The sequence below is a fragment of the Pogona vitticeps genome, chromosome 5 (genome assembly GCF_051106095.1).
Source record: "Pogona vitticeps strain Pit_001003342236 chromosome 5, PviZW2.1, whole genome shotgun sequence".
In the NCBI taxonomy this organism is placed as follows: domain Eukaryota; kingdom Metazoa; phylum Chordata; class Lepidosauria; order Squamata; family Agamidae; genus Pogona; species Pogona vitticeps.
In genome coordinates this window covers 83,955,643-83,978,410 of record NC_135787.1, presented here as the reverse complement: position 1 = coordinate 83,978,410, position 22,768 = coordinate 83,955,643, and the positions used below count along the sequence as shown (strand labels likewise).

At 39.2% G+C, this 22,768-nt stretch overlaps 3 protein-coding genes across 4 annotated transcripts in view; 1 reads left to right on the top strand and 2 right to left on the bottom strand.

The window, feature by feature from the left end:
- The window catches only part of DHX15 (DEAH-box helicase 15), a 382,063-nt gene that overhangs the window by 201,917 nt on the left and 157,378 nt on the right, over window positions 1–22,768 (bottom strand). The window lies entirely within an intron of this gene.
- On the top strand, window positions 839–5,582 carry SOD3 (superoxide dismutase 3). Its single transcript, XM_020780428.3, has 2 exons — window positions 839–978; window positions 4,471–5,582. Exon 2 carries the CDS (start codon window positions 4,489–4,491, stop codon window positions 5,200–5,202), a length of 714 nt encoding a protein of 237 aa, XP_020636087.1. The 5' UTR covers window positions 839–978; window positions 4,471–4,488; the 3' UTR covers window positions 5,203–5,582.
- The window catches only part of CCDC149 (coiled-coil domain containing 149), a 111,012-nt gene continuing 96,262 nt past the window's right edge, over window positions 8,019–22,768 (bottom strand). Inside the window, exons 12-13 of one of the 2 annotated variants that reach the window (XM_073001103.2) lie at window positions 20,337–20,441; window positions 8,019–13,671 (exon numbers count right to left, since the gene is read on the bottom strand). In XM_073001103.2, coding sequence (XP_072857204.2) covers window positions 13,094–13,671; window positions 20,337–20,441 — 683 coding nt within the window. In that variant the 3' untranslated portion in view covers window positions 8,019–13,093. The remainder of the gene's footprint in view (window positions 13,672–20,336; window positions 20,442–22,768) is intronic. The other variant, XM_020780424.3, reaches the window with a different exon arrangement.

Genomic DNA, 22,768 nt, shown 5'->3' with positions numbered 1-22,768 from the left:
TTACGAGCATCCTGAAAAATTAGGTCTTATTTTAGGGGAACAGGGTATATATTGAGCCAATATTTAACAGATACTTACATTTTTGGTTAAAACCTGTATGTTTTATATAATACCAGTCCATGTTTTTATAGTTATGATTCACTGTGCCCCATGTTTTATTACAACAACAACAGCAACAACTGTTTTTTTAGTGCTGAATTGGGTTTCCATAAATTGCAACAGCATCGACATTTGTCAAATATGGAGAAACTTGCCAGAATTTTGTTGCTTAGTTACACTGGTGTGAGTGCAGTGATATAAATCACAGCAGCAACTTGCCAGAGGTTAATGAGTTGATGCTTGCATCCCTAACTGCGCATCAACTCATGCTATTAATAATTGATCATTGGACCTGCAGTGGACCAAACAGTGGGACAAGTGCCCCTCTGATTGCATTCACAGTTGCTGCAGTATACATGTTATAATTCTGGCCATTTGGGTCTGCAAATCAAAATTCTTTACTAAGATAGGGCTTATGCATAGATTCCAAGAAGGCTTCAGAAGAGGGAAAGCTTTTCCACCTAGTTGAAATAATTTGGTATTAACCCATCAGACAGATTGAACAATAGCAGCAGTGTCACCATGTAAATATTTTCCCATTACACCATCCTGAAGCTTTTTTGCTTTCGTACAGAAAATAGAGGAAAAAATGACTTCAGCTCATTTTTTTTTTGTTCAGAAAGATCTGTCAGGATTGGATTCTGAATTTGTTTTAAACAACTCTTTAGTACCCTCCCCCTTCCTTCTCCAATGTTTCATCAAACCACTCCCACAAGCTAATGTTACCTAACTTTTACACAAACAGGCACAGCTCACACACATAGATTCCAGAGAAGTCTGGAATCTGGACTTGACTGTCTGCTGCTAATTGCACGTCAAGATTGCAACTAGCAGGGAAGTGTTTCTGGAAAACAGGATTGAAGGAATCTTGTGCTGAAGGTAGGACATTCACAGTTATACTTTCAGAATCAACTGTGTAGTAAAAGTGCTCATTTCTGTCTGGGAAGCACCAGAATTCAGATTACTTTTAGAGCCCTCAGGTCTGTGAGATACAGACTTTCTGAATGAGATTAAGTACTGAATATACAACTCCCTCATGAACCTCTGGAGGGAAAGATCCCAGTCTTTGGATTGTTTACCCCAGAAAGTCAAAAGGTTAGAAATGGTAGAACTCCCTTGTTGTAATTAACTAGTGTAGGGTGCTGAAGGACTAAATTAAATGAAATGCAGAAAAATCTGTGATTGTATCTCCTGATGCTTTCATTCTCATTGTCTTGTACTGGCACAGCAAATCAGCAGGAAATCTTAAAGATAAGGGGAGCCCTACAAAAAAAAACATACCTTTTATAAACTAGACTTCAGAGGAGCATCAAATTTGGCATAGTTGTTCTAGATAGTCTACTTTTGCCAAATTTAGGTGAACAGTTTTGGAATTTTGATTTTCTAAAAGTAAAACTGCCCCCCCCATAAAGAAACAGGTGACCCTAAACATTATCAGATTTAAAACAGATCACACAAATTGAAAAAAAAGCCAATCTTGATTATCTGGAAAGAGAACTATTGGCCCCATCTGCTTTTTTAAAATCTAAAAGGAATCCAGGCAGCAGAGACTGAAATATTGATCCTCAAAAAAAAGAAAAAAAAAAAAAGAAAAGGTCTTTCAATACGGAAAAACAGCTATTTTGTTATTTTAAAAATTACAAAGATGTTACATGCCATCGTCACTTCTGATATCTGGTGACTATATGAGTTAATGACCTCTCAAATATCATTTATAGCAGCTCTGCTCAGATCTTGCAAATCAACAACATCTCATGTAAGGTCATTCTCTCTCCCTACTGCCCTGTTTTCCTAGCAATCTTTTCTTTTCCAGTAAATTCTTTTTAGTTCTGGCAAACTAACAGTTTTGTCTTTTTCTACTGCCCCCCGCCCTTTTCCCATCAATATTGTCTTTTCCAGTCAGTTCTATATTCTCGTCATGTGTTCAAGATAGGATAACCTCAATTTACTGTATTTGCTCTAAGGAACTGGTTGAAAAAAATGAGGGTTTTTGTTTTTTGTTAATATATTTTTATTCATCTTCATAGGGATAGGGGTTATGGTACAAATACGGGGCCAGGTAAGAGAGGGGGAAAGGTAAGAAAGGGTAAAATTACAGAGAGCAAAAAGTATTCTTACAGAGAGCAAAAAGTATTCTTACATCTTTAATTGTATTAAAGATGGAAATCATACAAAAACATTATAACAATTTTCCTTAATATTTATCATTACTAATCTTCCATTTTCTTGGACTTTTTCTTTTTGTCTTTATGTTTACTAGTTTTATAGGTTTAATATTATTCTGCCATCTTATATCTACTGTTCTAAATTGCTCTATAGGTTTAAATAAGTATAACCATTAATTTGCATTTATCATATATTCTTTCACCACAAAATACCATCTTAGATTTAACAACATTTATCTCCACTGCTCTGTCTCCATATTCTAACTGTGCCAATAGTGCCGATCATGTGCTCAGCTTATGGGATCGTCTAGACTGGGTAATTGCCATTAGAATTTCTGTGTAATTTCTCTATACTTGAACTTCTGTTTTTTAAAAACTAGCAAATCCAATTCTTTAAAAGACCTCTTGTTTATGGCTGAGGGACATTGTGCTTCCATATCAACAATTCAAAATGACAGTAAATGGCCCAATATTGCTGTACAATTGTGTTTGGATGAGAAATGTTTGACTGATGAAAAAGGGAAGTCGGTTTCTGGGATCTTCCTTTGTATGGTGTCACTTTGTGAATGGTAGTGAGCATTTTTTGGGATCGCGGACCGGGGGGGCGACCTCCGTGTGCGCGGGGGCAGGGACACTTGCGTGCTTGCAGGGGGGCATGTCACACTTGTACACGAGCACGACACACCCCTATGCAAGTGCAACACTCCCCTTGTGCAAATGCAGCACACACCCTGCACGAGAAAGACACACACCCTGCTGGAGCACGGCATGCCCATCGTGCAGGCGGGCAGGTGGGGAGGAGATCCTTCTCCGCAGCCCAGTTCTGGGAAGCCCACAGACCACCACCGGGCCACAGACCAGGGGTTGGGGGCCCCTTTCTGTAACCCAGCTTGACTGCTGCCATTGGTGTTGTCAGCATTCAGGTTGTTGTTTGCAATGTAAAGCTTGGCATCCTTTTTCATGGATACAGAATCACAATATCCCACATTCATAGACTGGAGTTCCCCCCCCCGCCCCCAAAGCATCTAAAATTAGTTCATGGAAAAAAAATTCAGGCACCATACAGGCTGTTGCTTTTTCTGTGGGGGCTTGGAAGATTTTGTTTGGAAAAAGAGGGAGAAAAGTGGGAATAATAGAGCTTGGATTTGTTTGTTCTCTCTCTCTCCCCCCCCCCCCCAGAATCCCCCAACCAGCATGGATATTTCCTAACTGGGAAATTCCCCACCCTTTATTACTGTTATGATAATTTATGGAGCCCCTCAGTCCTGGTATCTTTCTAGGTATCTTTAAATAAGTCTTAGACAGCTTCTTCCCATATCCTTTTGTTGAGATAATAATATTGACCTACTTCGAATGGTCTTGTAAGGATTATTAAGATAATACATGTGAAGCGATTTGACCATTCAGCAATAACAACTAATAATAATACTCCAGCAATATGGTGGATTATTAGAATGGCAGACTATGAGACTGGGAAGTAGAAGATAGAACTCCCTACTAAGCCATGAAGTGGACCAGCCATTTTCTATCAGCTTCACCTACCTCACAAAGTTATTGTGAGAGTAAAGTAGAGAGCAGAAGAGACATATATAGTATGTCACCTTTAGTTTATTGGAGGAAAGGTGTGATTTAAATGCCGCTAATTATATCTCCTTCTATGAGTCTGCCCGGAAGTTAAGATCATCAGGGAAAGCCTTTTTCTCAATCCCACCACCCTCACAAGTGCATTGGGTGTGGACACGGGAGAGGACCTTCTCTGTTGTTGCTCCCAGACTCTGGGACTCTGTCCCATGGAAGGCCAGGTTGGTCCCACTGTTGCTATCCTTCTGCAAAGACTTTTTTTCTTCAGGGAGGCTTTTCCTTAGTGACAGACTGTCTAGGAGAGATTTTTAAATATGATTTGCATTCTGCTGCTTCTAAAGCTGTTTTGCAGTAGTACTTTACCTAATATTCTTATTATGATGTTATTAATTCATTTAATATTTGAACAATTCACTGTTTTAGCTTTAATATTGTGCTCTAATGATGTAAGTTGTCTTGAGAGAAAGGTGGGGTAAAAAGATTTTATATAGATGAATAAATAGATGAAGGAGGGAAGGAAAGAAAGATTGCTATTTGAAAGGCATCAGAATGGTGCTTGTGCTTTTATTTCATCCAGAAGGAGATAAAGCCACTTATTTCTGTTTTTCTTCATGATCTTCTGCAGGGTCTCAATATCTCCACCATGTTCCTGCTTCTGTTTCTTGCACCAGGCTTGATTCTTTGTGATTCTGATGGCATACCAGCAGATGTCCAGCCTCTTGACCAAAGCCCACTTGAAGACATTCAGAAAAAAGTTAATGACTTATGGCTGAGTTTGCTTTACCCCCAGTTCTATGAGGAGCTGCTGGCAACCAACCAGACTGCTTATGCTGTGTGTGTAGTGAAACCCAACACTAAATTGGATGCAGACAAGCCACAGGTGACTGGGCATGTTCTTTTCAAGCAAGCCTATCCATATGGAAAATTGGAGGCTGTTTTCTATTTGGATGGGTTTCCTGCAGGCACCAACTTGTCTGGCAGAGCTATTCATGTTCACCAGCATGGAGACCTCAGTGACAGCTGTGACTCTGCTGGGGGACACTACAATCCTTTCAAAGTAAATCACCCTAAACATCCTGGGGACTTTGGGAACTTCTACTCTAAAGGAGGCAAAATTATAAAATACAAATCCAATCTCACGGCAACTCTTTTTGGTCCACACACCATTATAGGAAGATCCATTGTGATCCATGAACAGGAAGATGACCTAGGGAAAGGGAGCAACAAAGCCAGCCTGGAGAATGGAAATGCTGGTAAACGTCTGGCTTGTTGTGTCATTGGAACATCCAACAAAAACCAGTGGGCAAATCAGTTTGCTGAGATTCCAGCAAAGAGGAGGAAAAGGATCACAAAATAAGCACAGAACAGCTGGGCCTAGGTGAAGAACGAAACAGCGAGAGGCACTCACAATAGATTTCATATCTGGCAAGCTGGTTGCTAAACAATAGAAAAGGTTTCTGCTTCCCTTGAGAAAATGTTAAGATAGGCTACTGTTCCATCATAGCCACCCATTCTGTAAGCAGATTAATAATAAAAAGCAGCAGCATATTCTTTCAAAGTTCATATTCAAGCTTTTTTTTTTCTGGTTCCAAAGTTAAGTCTTGATAGATTAAGGACTCTGTGCTTGCTACTGAAATCTTGAGCAATCCCTGCTTATTGTATGTTGTAACTTTAGAAAAAATCTCAAGAACAAGAAAACTAGAGGAACAAAAGATAAAAATAAATGTGTTCCACTAAGCTGGTGTGCTGTGTTTTCCTACATACCTGAAATGCATAAAGGTATTTCTCTCCCACCCTCTCCCTGGTTTGAGAATAGGCTGGCAGACTGTGATAACAGCTTTTCTCTTACAGCTCAGGTAGGAGTTTGCACATTATTTCTTTTTTAAAACTTCAGATCCATTATTTTATCCCACTTATATTTGCAGGTTTGCTTCCTAACTCTGTTAAGCCTCTTAACTGGTTTGAGTTATCCTCAATCCTGTAGCTGTATCACACTGTTTACATTTGAAATCAGAGTTTGCAAGAACATTCCTAGATTTTTCTTAGTGGAGAAACTTTTGGAAAAAAATCCAGTTTGATGCAAATTGCGTAATACTCTTTGCACGATATAGATAGGAATGGAGTGCATGCACATTAGGCTTTTTCTAAATGCTTTTTAGAGCCCATACAATCTCTATAACAGGGCAAAACACATTTTTCACTTTAACTGTTTTGCTTTTATAATTTTGAAAAACTTGTAAACTTACTCCCCTTCAAGTTAATGGCTATCCCTGTTAAAAAGATAGTTGGGAGTTCTGCCTCTAAGCAAACTTGAATTATCTGCTGAATATTGATAGTGCAAATAGTGCATTCACTTTAAAGTCTCAAACCATAATCATATTGCATTGAACTAAATATATACATCAGTTGTTTCTTACACAGTTCCAAAATTGTTTGGATGTCCTTGCAGCCTTTTTTTTCCTGACTCATTCCATTTTAAAACTTTGTATCACGATTTGTGGGGATGCTTGGAAAGCTTTTGATTTAAAACTCACCTATCTGTGGCCACAACCCAAACCCCCCCCCCCCACAAAAAACAATGTACATATGAGGTACACGTATGCATTAGGCAAAGAGGAGAGTTAAAACAAAACCTGGCTCACTCTTCAGCCTATGGTCTAAAGTGTCCAAAGAAACTCTCCACTTATCACCATCACTACCCTGCTCCAGTTTTTTAAAATCCAAGATTGCAAAGAGCACTTGAAAGTACAGGAGAGCCACTGGGTTAAATAAACCACAGTTAAAAGCTAAGTGAGGAAAGGAGTTATACATGTTTTGTGAAAACAAATTAAATACGACACAAAATGCAGATAAATTTATTAGGAAACTTTATTAAAATTGACAAAATATATTTTATTACTGGAGGACAGCTTGCAACAAAAGCAAAACATGCAAATAAACAGGCCCACACATTTAAAAGAAACTATTAATTAGTACTTTTAAAAAAGCAATATAAGTTTTAATATTGTTTTAACACTATTATTAAAATGTATTCCTGAGATTTGAGAGATTAAAGACAGATTTTCTTGTATATAACATTTTCCTGCACATCTAAAGGATCAGCTTTTTCTGCTTTCAAAAACAAATGCTCCCTTTTGAACATTTAATATCGCTACAGCTGAAGGGGGTTCCTCAAGCATTTTATAAAAGATGCTTAAAATGTAAAATTTGCTTCCTCCACTTCTTATTGTATTTCTGCAGAAATATGGAAGAGAACCTGTAAAATCACCATAGTAAAACAAATAAACAAAAAAGAGTTTATGAAAGTAGCCTGAATTTCTGAAAATTTTCCAACATCCAAAACAGACAAAATAAAAAATCAGGAGGGCCATCACCCACCCAACCAAATGATTTAAATCCAGAGATGGAAGAGGAAGGAAAATCCCTTTGTCCCTTTGGCTTTTTTTACAGTTGATTTGGTACAATTTGCATACCCCCTACTTACCTGATTTTAATGATGATGATGATTGTGGCTAAAGGTAGCAGGTGAGATGATGATGATAATATATTTATTATCATTTAATATTATTTATTTATTTATTTATTTATTTATTTATTTATTTATTTATTTATTTATTTATTTATTATTTCAATAGTGTTTATATGGTGTTGGGAAGCAGTCTAATGACAGCCCCGATGAGGTCACCACAGGAAGAGTCCGTATCCTGGGTCACTCAAAATCAGAAACAGACAAGCTTTGTCCCTAAGTATTTATGCTTATGTTGTCCATCTAGAAAAAAACAGAACCCATTCAACTATAGCAGAGAAAGTACAGGCATCTAGTTGGACTCCATCTATGGCAAAGTGATGCCTATCTTCCCAGCAACCTCAACTTGCAGGGTGGAGAATTTTTTCCTTACCTAGCCTATCCCAGGCTGCATCCTATTTACTGTCTTCCACAGAACTCAGGAAAAGCTATTTAGAATGGCATCTGTGGGTTAAATCCAATGTTAATCCTAACTAGAGTAGACCTACAGTAATCAAGTGCACCCATGTTACCTGAATGAGTCAACAATTCTGCAGGATGAACAGTAGATTCAGCCCTAGCTGTCAGTGTTTCCTGACAGGGTTCTGTTTCTTGGTCACACCTGAGCATCTGACTCGCGCTTGTCAACTACAGAGGTAACTCTCAACTTATCAATTCATGCTGTTCTTTATTTACTCACAGAATAAACAACTTATTATACAAGTCAAACAAAAAGTTGTAATATGGCATTATTGGAAAGCTTAGGAGTTAAACCTGTTTCCTGTCTTTAATAATTCCAGAGATACAGAATCACGCTTATTTCTGTACAGTTGCATACCTCTAGCATGGAGGCTGTTTCTTGGTCATCCTAGAGGTGTATTTAGGCATTTGCCAGAACACACTGAGAGCTTAAGCTGGGGATTGAGATTGTACATGCAGTGCCAATGCCCTTCAGCATTGGAGAGCTTTGCAAGTGGAGCACCAAGGTCTGCAGAAGGCTCTGTAACTAAGTTCATCAGTAAAAACAAACTGACCTCATGGTTACACAGTGCTCTGCAGACCAAAGGTTCATGAAGGGTTTTGATGCTACAGGGTACAGTGCCCTAAATAATGTGAGGCTTGCATGCATTCATATGTCCCCATTTCCATTTTAATAAGCCCTGTTTATGCTCACGTGAATATCTGAACATATCTAAGACTTATTGAATGTAGGAAAATGGGTTCTGTATATGATGTGACATTCCTGCGATCAAAGATGCTTATATATCATGAGTAATAAAGGCAACAGTCCCTACATAGTCTGTCCACTGGTTTTCATCATCACTGGCATTTTTTTTCTTGCAACTCATATGCCAGGGCTATTTATGGGGCTTTGCAGTGCTTTCAATCAGGAGATGAATGAATAGAACGGTAATATTATAATACAGAGAAGTAGCAATCAGAAATAAACAGGAAAGCTTGCTAGTATTTTGGTGAGGCAAAATTCCCAGCAAGAAAATATCAAGCCCAAGCAAGGAAGCAGGAGTGACTCATTATGGCCTCTGCAAGAAACAGCAAAAATGGCACTATTCTCAGATAAACAAGCCAATGTTGTTGATGTTTCAGCTGTGAGTTTAAATAAAAAACTTGTTAGGAAGTAACACCCATGAAGAACAGGGCCTTACTTAAACACAAAAACGCATAGAACTGTGATGTCCAAATGAGATACTATAAGACAATTGAAGCACTGCTGCTCCATCACCTTGCCTTCGTTTCATTTCTATAACACAATATTTAATCTGATATCCTTCTACTGTGTCTCTCCTCATCCTCTCATTGGCTGGTAGGGAGTCAAGACAGTGTGATGATTCCACATAATAAGCTCTTTGCAGTATACACAGCAGGGTAAAGGTAAGTGAGATGATAAAAAATGATGGACAGTTTTCCTGTTGTGGAGTTTTGCTGGTGCAGTGGAAATGACATCACCAGTAGTGACAGATCATTTTTCTCTTTTAAAGTGCATGTAATGAGATGAAGTAGCATGCACCCCAAAATCGAAAATGGAAGAGTCTAATTAGTTACCAAGAGTACCTTTTTCAATTTTGGGGTGAGTGCAACTTTGTTCCACTGCATGCAAGTCACACACACTTTGAAACTGAAAAAAGAACTCGAATTAGTGCCAAATGCTGGAGACGTCACTCCCTGTACCAGTATAGCTCCTCAAGAGGATACTGTTCAATGCGAACATAAGGGCTTTTTAGAAGAGACAGAAAAGACTATGAAGAGTGGCAATAGAATCTCTCCTAAAACTGAACTTAGATGTGTGTTCAGTTACAATGACAGGCCGTGTATCTGATTGGCCTGACAAAACCTCCTAACACTCTGGATAATCAGAAGTCCAGAAATGATAGCAAAGATACTGGCATATCATTCATTATACATAACAGTTTTGTGACTATGATGAAAGGAAATGAAAATGAAAACAGCCATTTCAACAAAGTTGCTGCAACGCTTTTTTGCTAGTTTCCTTTCAGATCATCGAACCAACCCTGCTTTTTCAGTTCCTGAAGCTACGCTCATGGAGGGTTTATAAGAGACCAACATGTATGCTATCGTAATGGCTACGTGTGCCAATTTATATCTGATTTTATTCTTGTATATTTTTGCTCTTACATATTTGCACAGGACCTCGGTTTAGTTTCTCCCAATAATAGCATTCTTCCAACTCAACTGAAGCCACTGAAATTAAATGCCAAACTTTCAGTTGGCTCAGCTGATCTTCAAATGAGACTTTGCATTAAAAAAATGCAAATAGCAGCCATAATTTAAAACCATGATCATTTACTCTGGCCATTCATGGTGTGGTTGTGTTTACATAAAGCTGCCCTTGCTCCCTGATGACTTTCCTACACTACGAGTTCATCAGCATTAGCTGTAGTCCTTATCAGACTGTGACAAAACCAGAAAGAAATATACATCTGGAAATGAACAATAGGATGTGGGATGTCTTATTTATGATAAGCACAATTCCAGAACTTCATATTCATGAGCTTGGTGCACATTCATTACTCTTCCCGCTGTATCAGTTCTGTCATTCCTATCACAACAAATTGAGACAATAAGGCTATCTGTTATTTTTCCAATAGAAGTACAAACACTATGCCAAGTTGGTAACATTGTCAGCTACTCTATCAATAAAAGCAACAGTATCACAAATTCAAGAAATAATATAATCCTCCCCCTTCCCCATCCTGCAGGATAAGGAATGAAATTATGCAAACTAATAAATGGTTTAACTTTTCAAAATTAATGGAAGAGTAAAAAGAAAAAGTTTAGAATAGACCTTTGTTGCTCAAAATGGCTGGGACACAGAAAGTATGATGAAATGCGGAAGACCAGGGAAGAATGCATTGCAGATACATGTTATTTGGCCTGCATAAAGAAATAAAACAGATATGTGGGGAGGGCTGCGGCAGAATAACATTTATATGCAATTTTCTTGTTCTGAAAATACTATGATTTGATCTGTTCATATGGAATCAATTCATCTTTGGCCTGAAAAGAACCTCCCTGAGTATGATGATCAGCTGAGGGTCCTCTACTTCCTACCTTCCCCCTTCTGTGATTTTCTTTTTTCCTTTATATGAAGGATGAGCCAGTTATACAGAGGGCTGCAACTGAAGCAGCTGAGTTGGTGCTCACCTGTCAGAGTCAAGCACTTCTAGCTGGACAGAGGGTTCTGACTCAATGGGCACGTATTTACAGACCTTTGTGTTCTTTGGAGTAAAACCTGCTTGGTGTCCTCTGATCAAAACAACATGTTATCAGTTTGATCAACTTATTTCCAAAAGGTGTTTGGGCAACCTGTGGCTATACACATGTTTTGGGAGTGGAACTCCCATCACTCCTCACCCTTGGCACTGCTGAATTGCAGTCCAACAATATCTGAAGAGCCACAGGTTGCCCTCTCCTAGTTTCAGCACTTAGATTTGCCAGTTTCCAACACAAGCCTGGCTAACAAGTGGACTGCAACAAAGTGCAGCTGGCAGGTCTTTATTTTGTCAAATAAGAGCTCAACACAGGAAGGATTTCCTTGCTTCTTATGAACGGTGTTGTTAAATTGGGATTAATCCTCTCTCCAATTGGTTTTAAGCTCTAGGAATGAGAAATGAACATTTACAGGCAATTAAGTTCCCAAGCCAGCAGGAAAATTGCTTCTATGGCTGGAGGCCCTGACAAGCTCTACAGCTGCTGAGATTGTTTCCTAGTTTGGAAAACAATAACACCACCAAAAAAGCCCGCACAGAAATCAGAACTCCTTTTAGTTTAAAAGCTGCAAAACATCCATAATAAATATTCTACAGTCGTGGTCTTACCAGAAGTCACAGAGAAGCACAACAGCATCATGAGAATCAGGCTATGCAAGGGTTCATCCTGCAGGCGCAGGAGGATCTCAAGAGCCTCTCTCACAGAAAGGAAACTGATTGCCAGACCAGGAAAACAGGAAATGGCTATGAAATGCAGAAATTGAACTCTTGTTCACAGGACTAATGGATCAAAACAGAAAGAAATGCTTTTTCTTCTCTCTCATGAGAGCTCTGGAAAACCCGAAAGGGAACAATTTTATCTTCTACTTCAGAACTGTATGGGTGCTATTTGACATCATACAAAACATATGATAAGAATAGAGGTACCAGTGAGCTACAGATGTTACTGTTACATATCATACAGAAAGAACAAGAAGAGGAACTGAGAAAGAGGGAGAGACAAGAAGTAATTTCTTAAAGAACAAAAATGGGGACTGGAGATGGGACAGGAAAAGAGGAAGAGGACCCAGAGTAGAAGAGATGTTAGTCTGCTCTTGGCCAGGAGGCTCTGAGGAGCCCTTGCCAGTGTAGCTGAAGTCAGACATATATGTGCTTCGGTTCATTCAGAAATAGGAGCTGTGGGATGGGGACTTCATAAAGCCTGGCCAAAGCACAGCAAGTCACAACTAGGGTAGGCCCATCCAAATCAATGAAACCTATGAAGGTTTTCTCACCAAATCTGCACTGATTCAATGGGCCTACTCTAGTTGTGATTTACTGTGCTAAGCAATAGGATTTCAGCCTATATATATTACATACATTTATATAAAGCAGCCAGTTAAAACTAAGAGAATTTGCTGTCTAATATTAACCCCAGTGTGCTGGGGATCAAAATAAGAGAGACCGGACAAACCCAATTAAAGCCTTTGCATTATACTGTCGGTGTGTCTATCTGTTTAACTAAGCACAACACCACTCCCTTCTTCCTGTTGTAGATTCTCAAGATACAGTCAAACAGGCACCATGCCAAAAATATGCATACTAAAGAGACAGAGACATAACTGACATGATAAAGCATAATGATGGGGTGCCAAGCCCCACTACTCACAATTATGTCACTCTCTCTGGTAACATTAAATATAGCAAATAGGAGAGACCAGAGTTTTGAAGGCCATCATCATAATTCTGTTCTTTTAAAACTAGTGTTAGTTTTTTTATATATACCAAACTGCTGGTATATAGAAAGAAAGAGTGAAAGAGTGAGCCGATGGACAAAAGAAAGAAAGAAAGAAAGAAAGAAAGAAAGAAAGAAAGAAAGAAAGAAAGAAAGAAAGAAAGAAAGAAAGAAAGAAAGAAAGAAAGAAAGAAAGAAAGAAAGAAAGAAAGAAGCATAAAAGGAGGTAACTTGTAGGCCCGGAAATATATTCCTCCAGCAAACAATGCCATGGTTGAAATAGTCATGAAGAGTCCAAATTAGGAGAACTGTCTGTCACTTTCGCAACTCCAGGGTCCTCCTCCAGACTGTGACTTAAATTTAGGGTTGAAACAGTTATTTCTTCTCCATCTTTCATGTTCATGATGCCACTGTTTCCATCCTTTTTGTCACCAAGTTTCTCAGAACAGCTTTCTAAACTTCCTGTCTCTTCCACTACAGGCTGGGTCTTATGTGCATGTTCATTCTCTAGGTTGGATGGCTCTGTGGAATCCAACAGATGAGGGCTGGGCAAGGGGGATTCATCTTCAGATAAGCGGTTGAGCTGCGGCTGACATGCTGTTTGGCTCGCTGTTGAACATTCTGCTCTGCTCCCGTCCACCTCTGTGGCTGTCTGTTCCTCCGTTAGCTCAATTGTTTCATTCCCAAACTCATTTCCATCATCTTCCTCAGAAGGAAACTGGGGTAATGGTGGATGAAAATGATTGCGTTTGTCACTGTTGTTTTGTTTTGTAGAGGGATCGTCAAAAACTTCAGCCATTTCCTCTGCAAGTGAGGATGGGGTTTTAGCAGTACACTTCTCCAGTGCCCTAGCTTGTTCTTCTAGAAGACAAAAATTAGAAAATGTAAGGATTTTATGGACATAATTTTGCAGTTTCAGGTTCTTGGAAAGGAACAAGCAACCTAAATATACATAGTGCAGACGGTAAATTAACTTGTAGCCTTGTAGTCTTATAAATAAATTCATCTGAAAAACTGTGTTAGAAGACAGTTTTTGCAAAAAAACAAAACAAAAACAAAAAACCAAACACACACACACACCAAAACAAATCAGTGAGTCCTAGATCATATCAGGGAATTCCCAGTATGGTGTAGTGGATAGAGTGATGGACTAGGACTCTAGCAAATAGGGTTTGAATTCCCGCTCAGTCATGGAAACTCACTGGGAACTGGTAAAACCACTCTTTAAATATCTCACATACGTTGAAAGCCCTGTTAGGGTTGCTGTACATCGGTTCTGACTTGACAGCACAGAACACACACACAGATCAAATCAAGCCTGAATGCTCAATAGAAGTTAAAATGACTAAACTGACACTATTATACCTTGGCTATAACATGAGAAGATAGGAGTTATACTGGAAATGACAATAATGACAAAAAAAGTTGAAGGCAGTAGGAAAAGAGGAAGCTTAAAATGAGATGGACTTATTCAACAGAGGAAGCCAGAGCCTGACAGGGCTCTTAATAAAAGGACTTCTCTGCAGGCCTTAGTTTATAGGGTCCCCGTAAGTGACTTGTGGGTCACAGAACAATAGCAAATCTTCAGGGAAGAACATTCTATTCAGGAATGATGAACTGAGAAGCACTTCAGATGTTTGAAGACAGCTGAAAGGGTCTCATCCACAAAGATATACAAGGAAAAGAATAGGACCCTCCCCACCAAGGTTATGTAGCATGAGAAGCAGCACAGTTATTCATAATTCTTTTTTCTCTCTACCGCCTTTGAACATCCCAAGTGTCTGTAAGAGAAAGTTAGAATTTTCTGTTCTTATCAATGAGATAGTTCAGATACAGCAATCTGGGTCTAACAAATATCGTGCCCACTTGCCCATTCATTCTTCTTCTTGGATCACTTTAGTTTAATATTCTTGTCTGTAGTCTGTGATTAAAAACACATTTACTAAACCCCAGAAAATTTAATTTGGAAGTATACAGGGGAAGCCAGGAGGGGGGAAGTAACAGATAACCACATTTATCCACCGTCTAATAAATTAAAGTTTAATAAACCAACAGCAACTGGCTGGATAGCTCAGCATGATGGAGTACTGGGCTGCAGAGCCAGAGTTGGGGAGTTTGAACCCCCCAGTGTGCCTCCTCAAAGAATAGCCAGTATTGGGCAAACCATATAATCCTGGTGGGCCACCGGAATAAGGGGCTGGTTAACTACTTCTGAGTATTTTTGTATATAAGATTGACTTGAGAGCACATAATTATTATATATTATTAGACCAATGGCATTTCCTCTGATCTGGCCTAATGCAATACATTCTACTCACTCAATTTTAATTAGACATATAATTGCCAACCAGGTTCTTGGATCTATGCATTACCTGAGCAGTGTGGGAAAAAGCAGTAATACATGGAGTTTATGAAACACGACAATAAATTAAGAACTAGACCTTACAGCTAAAGGAAAGAAGCATTAAAGGATGTGTTAATCTGAGAAATAAAAGCTAAGCTAATTTCTGGCTTACTTGAATTCCCATTACACTGTTTGAGAATGATAGTGAGTCTAGAGACAGCCTGAGGCAATGACTAAAATGCCTGAGCCTTCTTATTAATTAGTGTGACAACCATTAACTATTATTATTTCATAAAACCACAGAATAATGAAGTTGGAAGGGGCTTATAAGGCCATAGAGTCCAACCCCCTGCTCAAATCAAAGGATATCTGCCAGGAGGTGGTTGTCTAATTTTATCTTCTAAAAGCAATTGGTTCCATTGCTGTAGTGCTCTAACAGTTAGGAAATTTTTCTTGATATTCAACCAAACGATGGCTTTTTGTAACTTGAGCCCATTGTTGTGGGTCCTGCACTTTGGGATGACCAAGAACAGATCCTGCCCCTCCTCTCTAAGACGGTCTTTCAAGTATTTGAAAAGTGCTATCGTATCTCTCCTCACTTTTTTTCTCAAAGCTAAACATACCCTGTTCTTAAGTCTTTCCTCATAAGGCTTGGTTTCCAACCCCTGAATCCTCCTTGTTGCACTCCTCTGAACTTGTTCCAATTTCTTAGCATCCTTCTTGAAGTGCACTATCTCAAACGGGACACGGTACTCAGGATGAGGCCTAACCAGTGCCGAACAGAGGGGAGCTAGTACGCTCTGAGATTTGGAGACTATATTTCTGTTAATGTAGCCCAAAATAGCATTTGCCTTTTTTGTTGCCACATTACACATTGCCTCATATTCAGCCTGTGAGCTATGAAGATTCTACGATCCTTTTCACTTGTAGCATTGCTGAGTCAGGTATCCCCCATTTTGTAACTGTGTGTTTGGTTTCTTTTTCCTAGGTGCAGTACTGTGCATATCCATGTTGAATTTCATTCTGCTCTTTTCAGGCGAGTGCTCAAGACTATCTAGATCATTTGAATTTTGTTTCTGTCTTCTAGAGTATTAACTATTCCACCCAATTTTGTATCATCTGCAAATCTCATTAGCATTCCCTGTATCCTATGATTCAGGTCATTAATAAATCTTTTTCGAATCTCCTGCCATAGGACCTTACTTATCATTGTCCTAAGTTTAATAAAATTGGTTTTCAAAAAATTTAGCTTGTATGTATGGCTACACTCTGCTTTGCTTTCCTTTGAAATCAAAAATTCTAGTAGAACATGGTCAGGAAAAAAACTACTTCAACACAATACTAGTAGGAGGATATATTCCAGACAGTTAGCACAAGCAAGTATAATAGCAATACCTATGCCAGGTAGTGACTCCACAAAAATCTACAAAAGTGGAATCATACCACCTTATTGAGTTCCTCAACCAGAAAAAGCAACTATTCATCTGCATCATGGCCACAAGAACATATACTACAGTTTTCCATGTATAAGAAACCCCCATATATAAGGATCCCCCAACTTTTCTAGTCCCAAATTAAGAAATCAGTATTTTAAACATAAAACAGAATATGGTCGTTGTGGGGTTTTTTTTTTTTGGTCTGTTTGGCTGTGTTCTATAAAACGTAAAATACAATACATTTTAATTTAGTAATTAGGTAACATTTACATACCAGTATCATCAGGGATGTATTGGCGCTGCGGGTTAAACCGCAGAAGCCTCTGTGCTGCAAGGTCAGAAGACCTGCACTCATAAGATTGAATCCAGGAGATGGAGAGAGCCCCCGTCCCTTGTCCCAGCTCCCGCCAAGCTAGTGGTTCGGAAGCATGCAAAATGCAAAAATGCAAGTAGATAAACAGGTACCACCACAGTGGGAAGGTAATGGCGTTCCATGTATAGTCGCGCTGGCCATGTGACCACGGATGATTGTCTTTGGACAAAACGCTAGCTCTATGGGTTGGAAACGGAGATGAGCACCATCCCCTAGAGTCGGACACAACTGGACAAATTGTCAAGGGGAATTTTTACCTTTACCTTACCATAATATATTATGCATCAGACTTAGCTTTGACCATATCACTTTATTCAGTCTCTGGGCTCAGAACACTCCGACATTACCCTGTTGCATCTGAGCACTGCCTACATGCTCCACATCCAACGAGGTGTTTTCCAATAGGTCATATTCTGGGTCAGCATTTTCACATAGATCTCATTTATATAGGGAAAATAGAACATTTTATTTCATGTGCTTCACTTTCTTTTTTAAAGAGATGTATGTTGTCCATGCAGCTTTTTCAGGATGCATGCAAGACAATGTTCCAAGATATCTGGGTGGGTGGATTTCAGCCCTTAGACTTCAAAAATATTTTTTTTTCTGGAAAAAAAGACACTCACAAGGACACTTTCAAAAAGCAAACTTTGGAAAAACAAAACTAAGGGGCCTTGAATTCATAGAAGATCAAAATAAGAATAAAACATTTGTGCAAACAGTCCAAATCAGGCAATGTCAACACAGCAGCCAATAACGGCAAGCATTGGAAGCCTAAGGTTCTAATTTTAGCAGGATTTACAAAGATCACTACTGTACCATTGATAACTGAATACAACAAGATGGATGAGTAAAGTCAAGCTGTAGATGAAGTGGAGATGGCTAAGAGCATAAACTATGAATTGCAATTATAAATCTCTTACTGCTTTTGAATCTAGGCATGCCACTCCTTCTCACCAATGTCCCCTTCAATATAAGAATAATGAGATATAAGAATACTTTTTTTTCAGCACTGTTCTTTATTTCTTTTTAATGGTTGTAGTAGTAGTTGTCTTTGTCCCTATGTGGCAGTCATTGAAAAACTAAACTCAGGATTCTGACCCTATTTCTGTCACCTTTTACTTTTTGCTTCTCAGCTGTCCTTTACAATTTTAAGTGTTTCTTCTGTCACCCATCTAGAATTTTTGTCTTTTTACTACAGAAATTGGCTTTTTGCATTCTTCACTAATAGTATTTCTGGTTTCAATCCACAGTTCTTCTGGTTCATGGTCAAATGAGTTTAGTAAAGCAAATCTGTTCCTTATGTGGACTTTAGACACCAACTAGTATGGTACGCAAATTGTGGTCATGTGTTGGCCCCTATTCATTCACCTAAAACACCTTGATTCTCCCCAAACACTCTAGATCAGTGTCTGATGTCAGCAATGAACTGAATGAAGGTGAACAAATTGAAATTTAATCCAGACAAGACAGGTAGGTGCTCCTGGTTAGTCGAAAGGCAGATCAAGGAATAAGGATTCAGCCAGTATTGGATGGGATTACATTCCCATTCAAAAAACAAATGCGCAGATTGGGGGTGCTCCTGGATTCAGCCCTGAGCCCAGATCTCAGAGGTTACCAGGGGTGCATTTGCACAATTAAAACTAGACTGCCAGCTGTGTCTGTTTCTTGAAATATCTAATGTGGCCACTGTGATACATGCCCTAGTTACCTCCTAGATGGATTACTGTAATGCACTCTATGTGGGGCTGCCGATGGAAAGTGTTGGAAACTTAAACAGGTCCAAAATGCAGCAGCCAGATTGCTGACTTGGTTACAGGGATTACATTCCCTCCGCCCATTACAGCAGCTCCACTGGCTGCCAATCAGTTACCGGGCACAATTTAAAGTTCTGTTTTTAACCTCTAAAGCCCTAAATAGCCTGTGTCTTAAGCAATCTCAAAGACCGTATCACCCTCTATGAGCAGGCTTAGGTGTTAAGTTCATCACGAGATGTCTTTCTCTCAGTCCCACCACCTTCACAAGTGCATCTGATGGGGACACAGGAGAGAGCCGTCTATGTTGCCGTACCCAGACTTTGGAACTCCCTCCCACTGGAGGTCAGACTGGCACCATCTTTGCTATCCTTCCGCAAGCAAGCAAAGACCTTTTTCTTCAGGCAAGCCTTCCCTCAGTAACCAGCTACCTGTGTGTGATTTTTAGACAGATTGTTATGCATTACTGTTTTGATTGAATTGTTAGTACTGCTTGTGTCTTCCATTTTTGTGTTTCTACTTCTCATAAAGACATTTAATTTTTTTGTATTCTTATTGATCTTTATCATATGGCCTGTTAATTGATGTAAGTCGCCTCCTTATTCATTGTTCATAATTTTTCAATATTATCTTGTAATGATGTTAACCACTGTTGTATACTCATTGTTTTCAACTTTAAATACCGTCTTTCATTGTTGTAAGCCGCCTTGGGTCCTTTTCAAGGAAAAAAGTGGGGTTAAAATATTTTAAATAAATAAAATAATAATAACACTTCCCCTCCCCACCACTAGTAGGCCATGTAAGGACTGTGTTCAAGTTGAAGACAGGCCCAAAAGGTCAAAATAAGATTGGCTGAGATGCCATAGGGAGCTGCTTAGAAAGTCGGAGTAATAGAAGAAACACAATCATGAAGGGAAATGAAGCCTTAGCAGAAATGTTACCTCTATCAAGTAGCTGAGGAATGGGAAACTATAGACCAGGTGATCATCTTTTGCAACAGAACAAGAAGACCGCATAGTCTTTCTTACAGTTTACCAACAGGTTAAACAATCCCTACTAGAGATGGTCATGAACTACCAGATCAGTAATCCATGCCCGTTCGTTTACTGCTGCAAGAGGTGTTTGGCGGTTTGACAGGTGCCCCCTCAGAAGCACCGTCCTGGCTTTCCTTCCCTGCCTCCTCTGGGTATTGCTTCCTAGTGGGGCACCCAGAGGGACCAGGGCACCAAACTACTGAACACCTGCTGTGGCGGCAAACAAACTGGCACAACCTGCTGAACTGGCTAATCGTGCCCATCTCTAATCCCTACTTATGACAAGCATCTCAGAGAAAGGTTGTGTGAACAAGGCTCAGATTCCCCCTGGACCCAGACGGCATCGAATTTATACAAAACAGAACCCTGCATTTTGTTTTACCTTTCAAAACTGTGCAAACCTAAACACAGCAGTAGGAATAGGAAGGGTAAATACTGGTATTGGTAAATAAAAGGTAAACACTTTCATTTCTTATGAGGACACCGTGGTGAAACTTTCCTCCTGGCAACATGTGCTTAAACTCTATGGGGGAAAAAAAGAGACCAAAGAGTTTATGCTATGTTCTCCCTATGACCCTGGATGCTCACCTTCTGTCTTCTCTTGTGGCTTTTCATTGAAAGTTAGCAATGGAGACTGAGACCTCTGGATGACAGGAAGAAGAGGGTCATTGAACATTATGGTATCTTTGCCACCTGCAATTTAAAGGACATGGAAACATTAACTCAGCAAGACAAATGACGTATGCCTTTTCTTCATGATAAACAGAACATTTATATTCAAAGAAAAAACACTGTATCTTACATTAAGATATCACTATATGTTACAGAGTAAAATGATCTCAAAAGTCATTAGTTTCAGTGACTCTGTTCTGCAGGAAAGAAAATGTTGTTTCAGGACCCAAAAATCTCCAATTGAACAGTATTAAACCGAACAAGTACATTTTGTGCCAGCATGTGTAGCTTTGCCTCTACAGCTATCTCATAGGTCATATTCTGGGTCAGCATTTTCACATAGATCTCATTTATATAGGGAAAATAGAACATTGTATTTCATGTGCTTCACTTTCTTTTTTAAAGAGACTCCTGTATATTGCCCTTGCAGCTTTTTCAGTATGCATGCAAGACAATGTTCCAAGATATTTGGGTGGGTGGATTTCAGCCCTTAGACTTCAAAAACATTTTTTTTCTGGAAAAAAAGACACTCACAAGGACACTTTCAAAAAGCAAACTTTGGAAAAACAAAACTAAGGGGCCTTGAATGCATAGAAGATCAAAATAGGAATAAAACATCTGTGCAAACAGTCCAAATCAGACAATGTCAGCACAGCAGCCAATAATGGCAAGCATTGGAAGCCTAAGGTTCTAATTTTAGCAGGATTTACAAAGATCACTACTGTACCATTGATAACTGAATACAACAAGATGGATGAGTAAAGTCAAGCTGTAGATGAAGTGGAGATGGCTAAGAGCACAAACTATGGATTGCAACTACAAATCTCTTACTGCTTTTGAATCTAGGCATGCCACTCCTTCTCACCAATGTCTCCTTCAATATAAGACTAATGAGATATAAGAATAGTTTTTTCAGCACTGTAGAGATTACTGAGATCACGGGGCTCCTGAAAAGGCAGTCTATAAATGTAGAATATTATTAGATTAGTGCTGCATTCTATTTTTAAGAGCCAGTCTCCCACAAATGAGAAGTGCCTGCAAAATTATGGAAGCGTCTTTTGTACAGCTGATTTTTGTAGGATTTTTCTATTGCTTTTGTGTTATCAGTAATTCAAAGATAAAACCTGACACTTAGGAGTTTCCCTATAATGAACCTCAGGAATATAAAGAACCAATAATATATAAATAACACCTATAATGGACTAATATCTGCAATCATAAAACATATTAACTTTCTGTTTCTAGCTTGAAACACCCCAAATGAGCCCTTTTTTCAGTATTTATTGACATTTGTCCTTTCAGAGTCTGCTCCTTGTCTCATTTCAAAAGAAAAACCAGCGTGAGTCACTTCTGAAAACACAGTCATAACCCTTCTGGGATAAGAACAATTATGTGTCTAGAGAGTGTTTATCAAAATAGCCCTATAGGCAATAACACAGGAGATGTCAAGAACGCTGATGCTAATGGATTTTTTGGGGGGAAATGTCAATATTAAAATAGCAATCTATTCTTATCCCAGATCTAATAACTCCTTCTTGCTACAGCTATCAACATAATCCCATTAAAGCCACGATTCCATGGACAATTATCAAACTAGAGAAAGTATATGTCTGTCCCACATGATGTTCACACACCAAGGGAAATTTCCTTTGACATAGGGAAAAGCTATTAGAAATAGGATGGGGGGAAGCGAGAGATGGTTTAAAAAGAGCAACATTTCTCAGAACAACAAACAGATGATAGCCATATTATGCCAAATCTGAAGAACTAAATATATGTTATACACAAAGATGTGACAGGGCAGGTGTAGTCCTCCAGCTGATACTGTACTCCCAACTCCTATCACTCACAACTAGTATGGTCAATGGTCATGGTCAAAAGAACAGCCCCTTGTTCTCAATCTCTGCAACAGAACCTTTTGTTTGAAAAGGCAACACAGGCTGGAAACTATGTTGGTGCTGGTGGGGTACCCTTGGGGCAAACAGGCAGACAGTAAGGCAAGAGATAAGTATGCTTTTTCTAGACTCTGTTGCTTCTCTAAGAAAAGAAAATAAACCTTGCCTCTAATGTACAGGTTTGTATGTTGGTGACTGAAACCCAGTAGTACTGTATTTTTCTGTGTATAAAACAACACTTTTTCCTAAAATAATTAGAGGAAAAATTGAGAGTCGTTTATAAATGGAAGTCAGCAGGAGGAGGCAGAGACTGAGGCAAAAGAGCAGACGCGCTCGGCCGCCTCTCATGGCTGCTCATTGACTGCTGCCGCCGCCACCGGTCCACCTCCTCCAGTGATCATCTCCTTTGGACAGGGGACAATTCGGTGACGTGAGATGGAGGTAAGCCCTGGC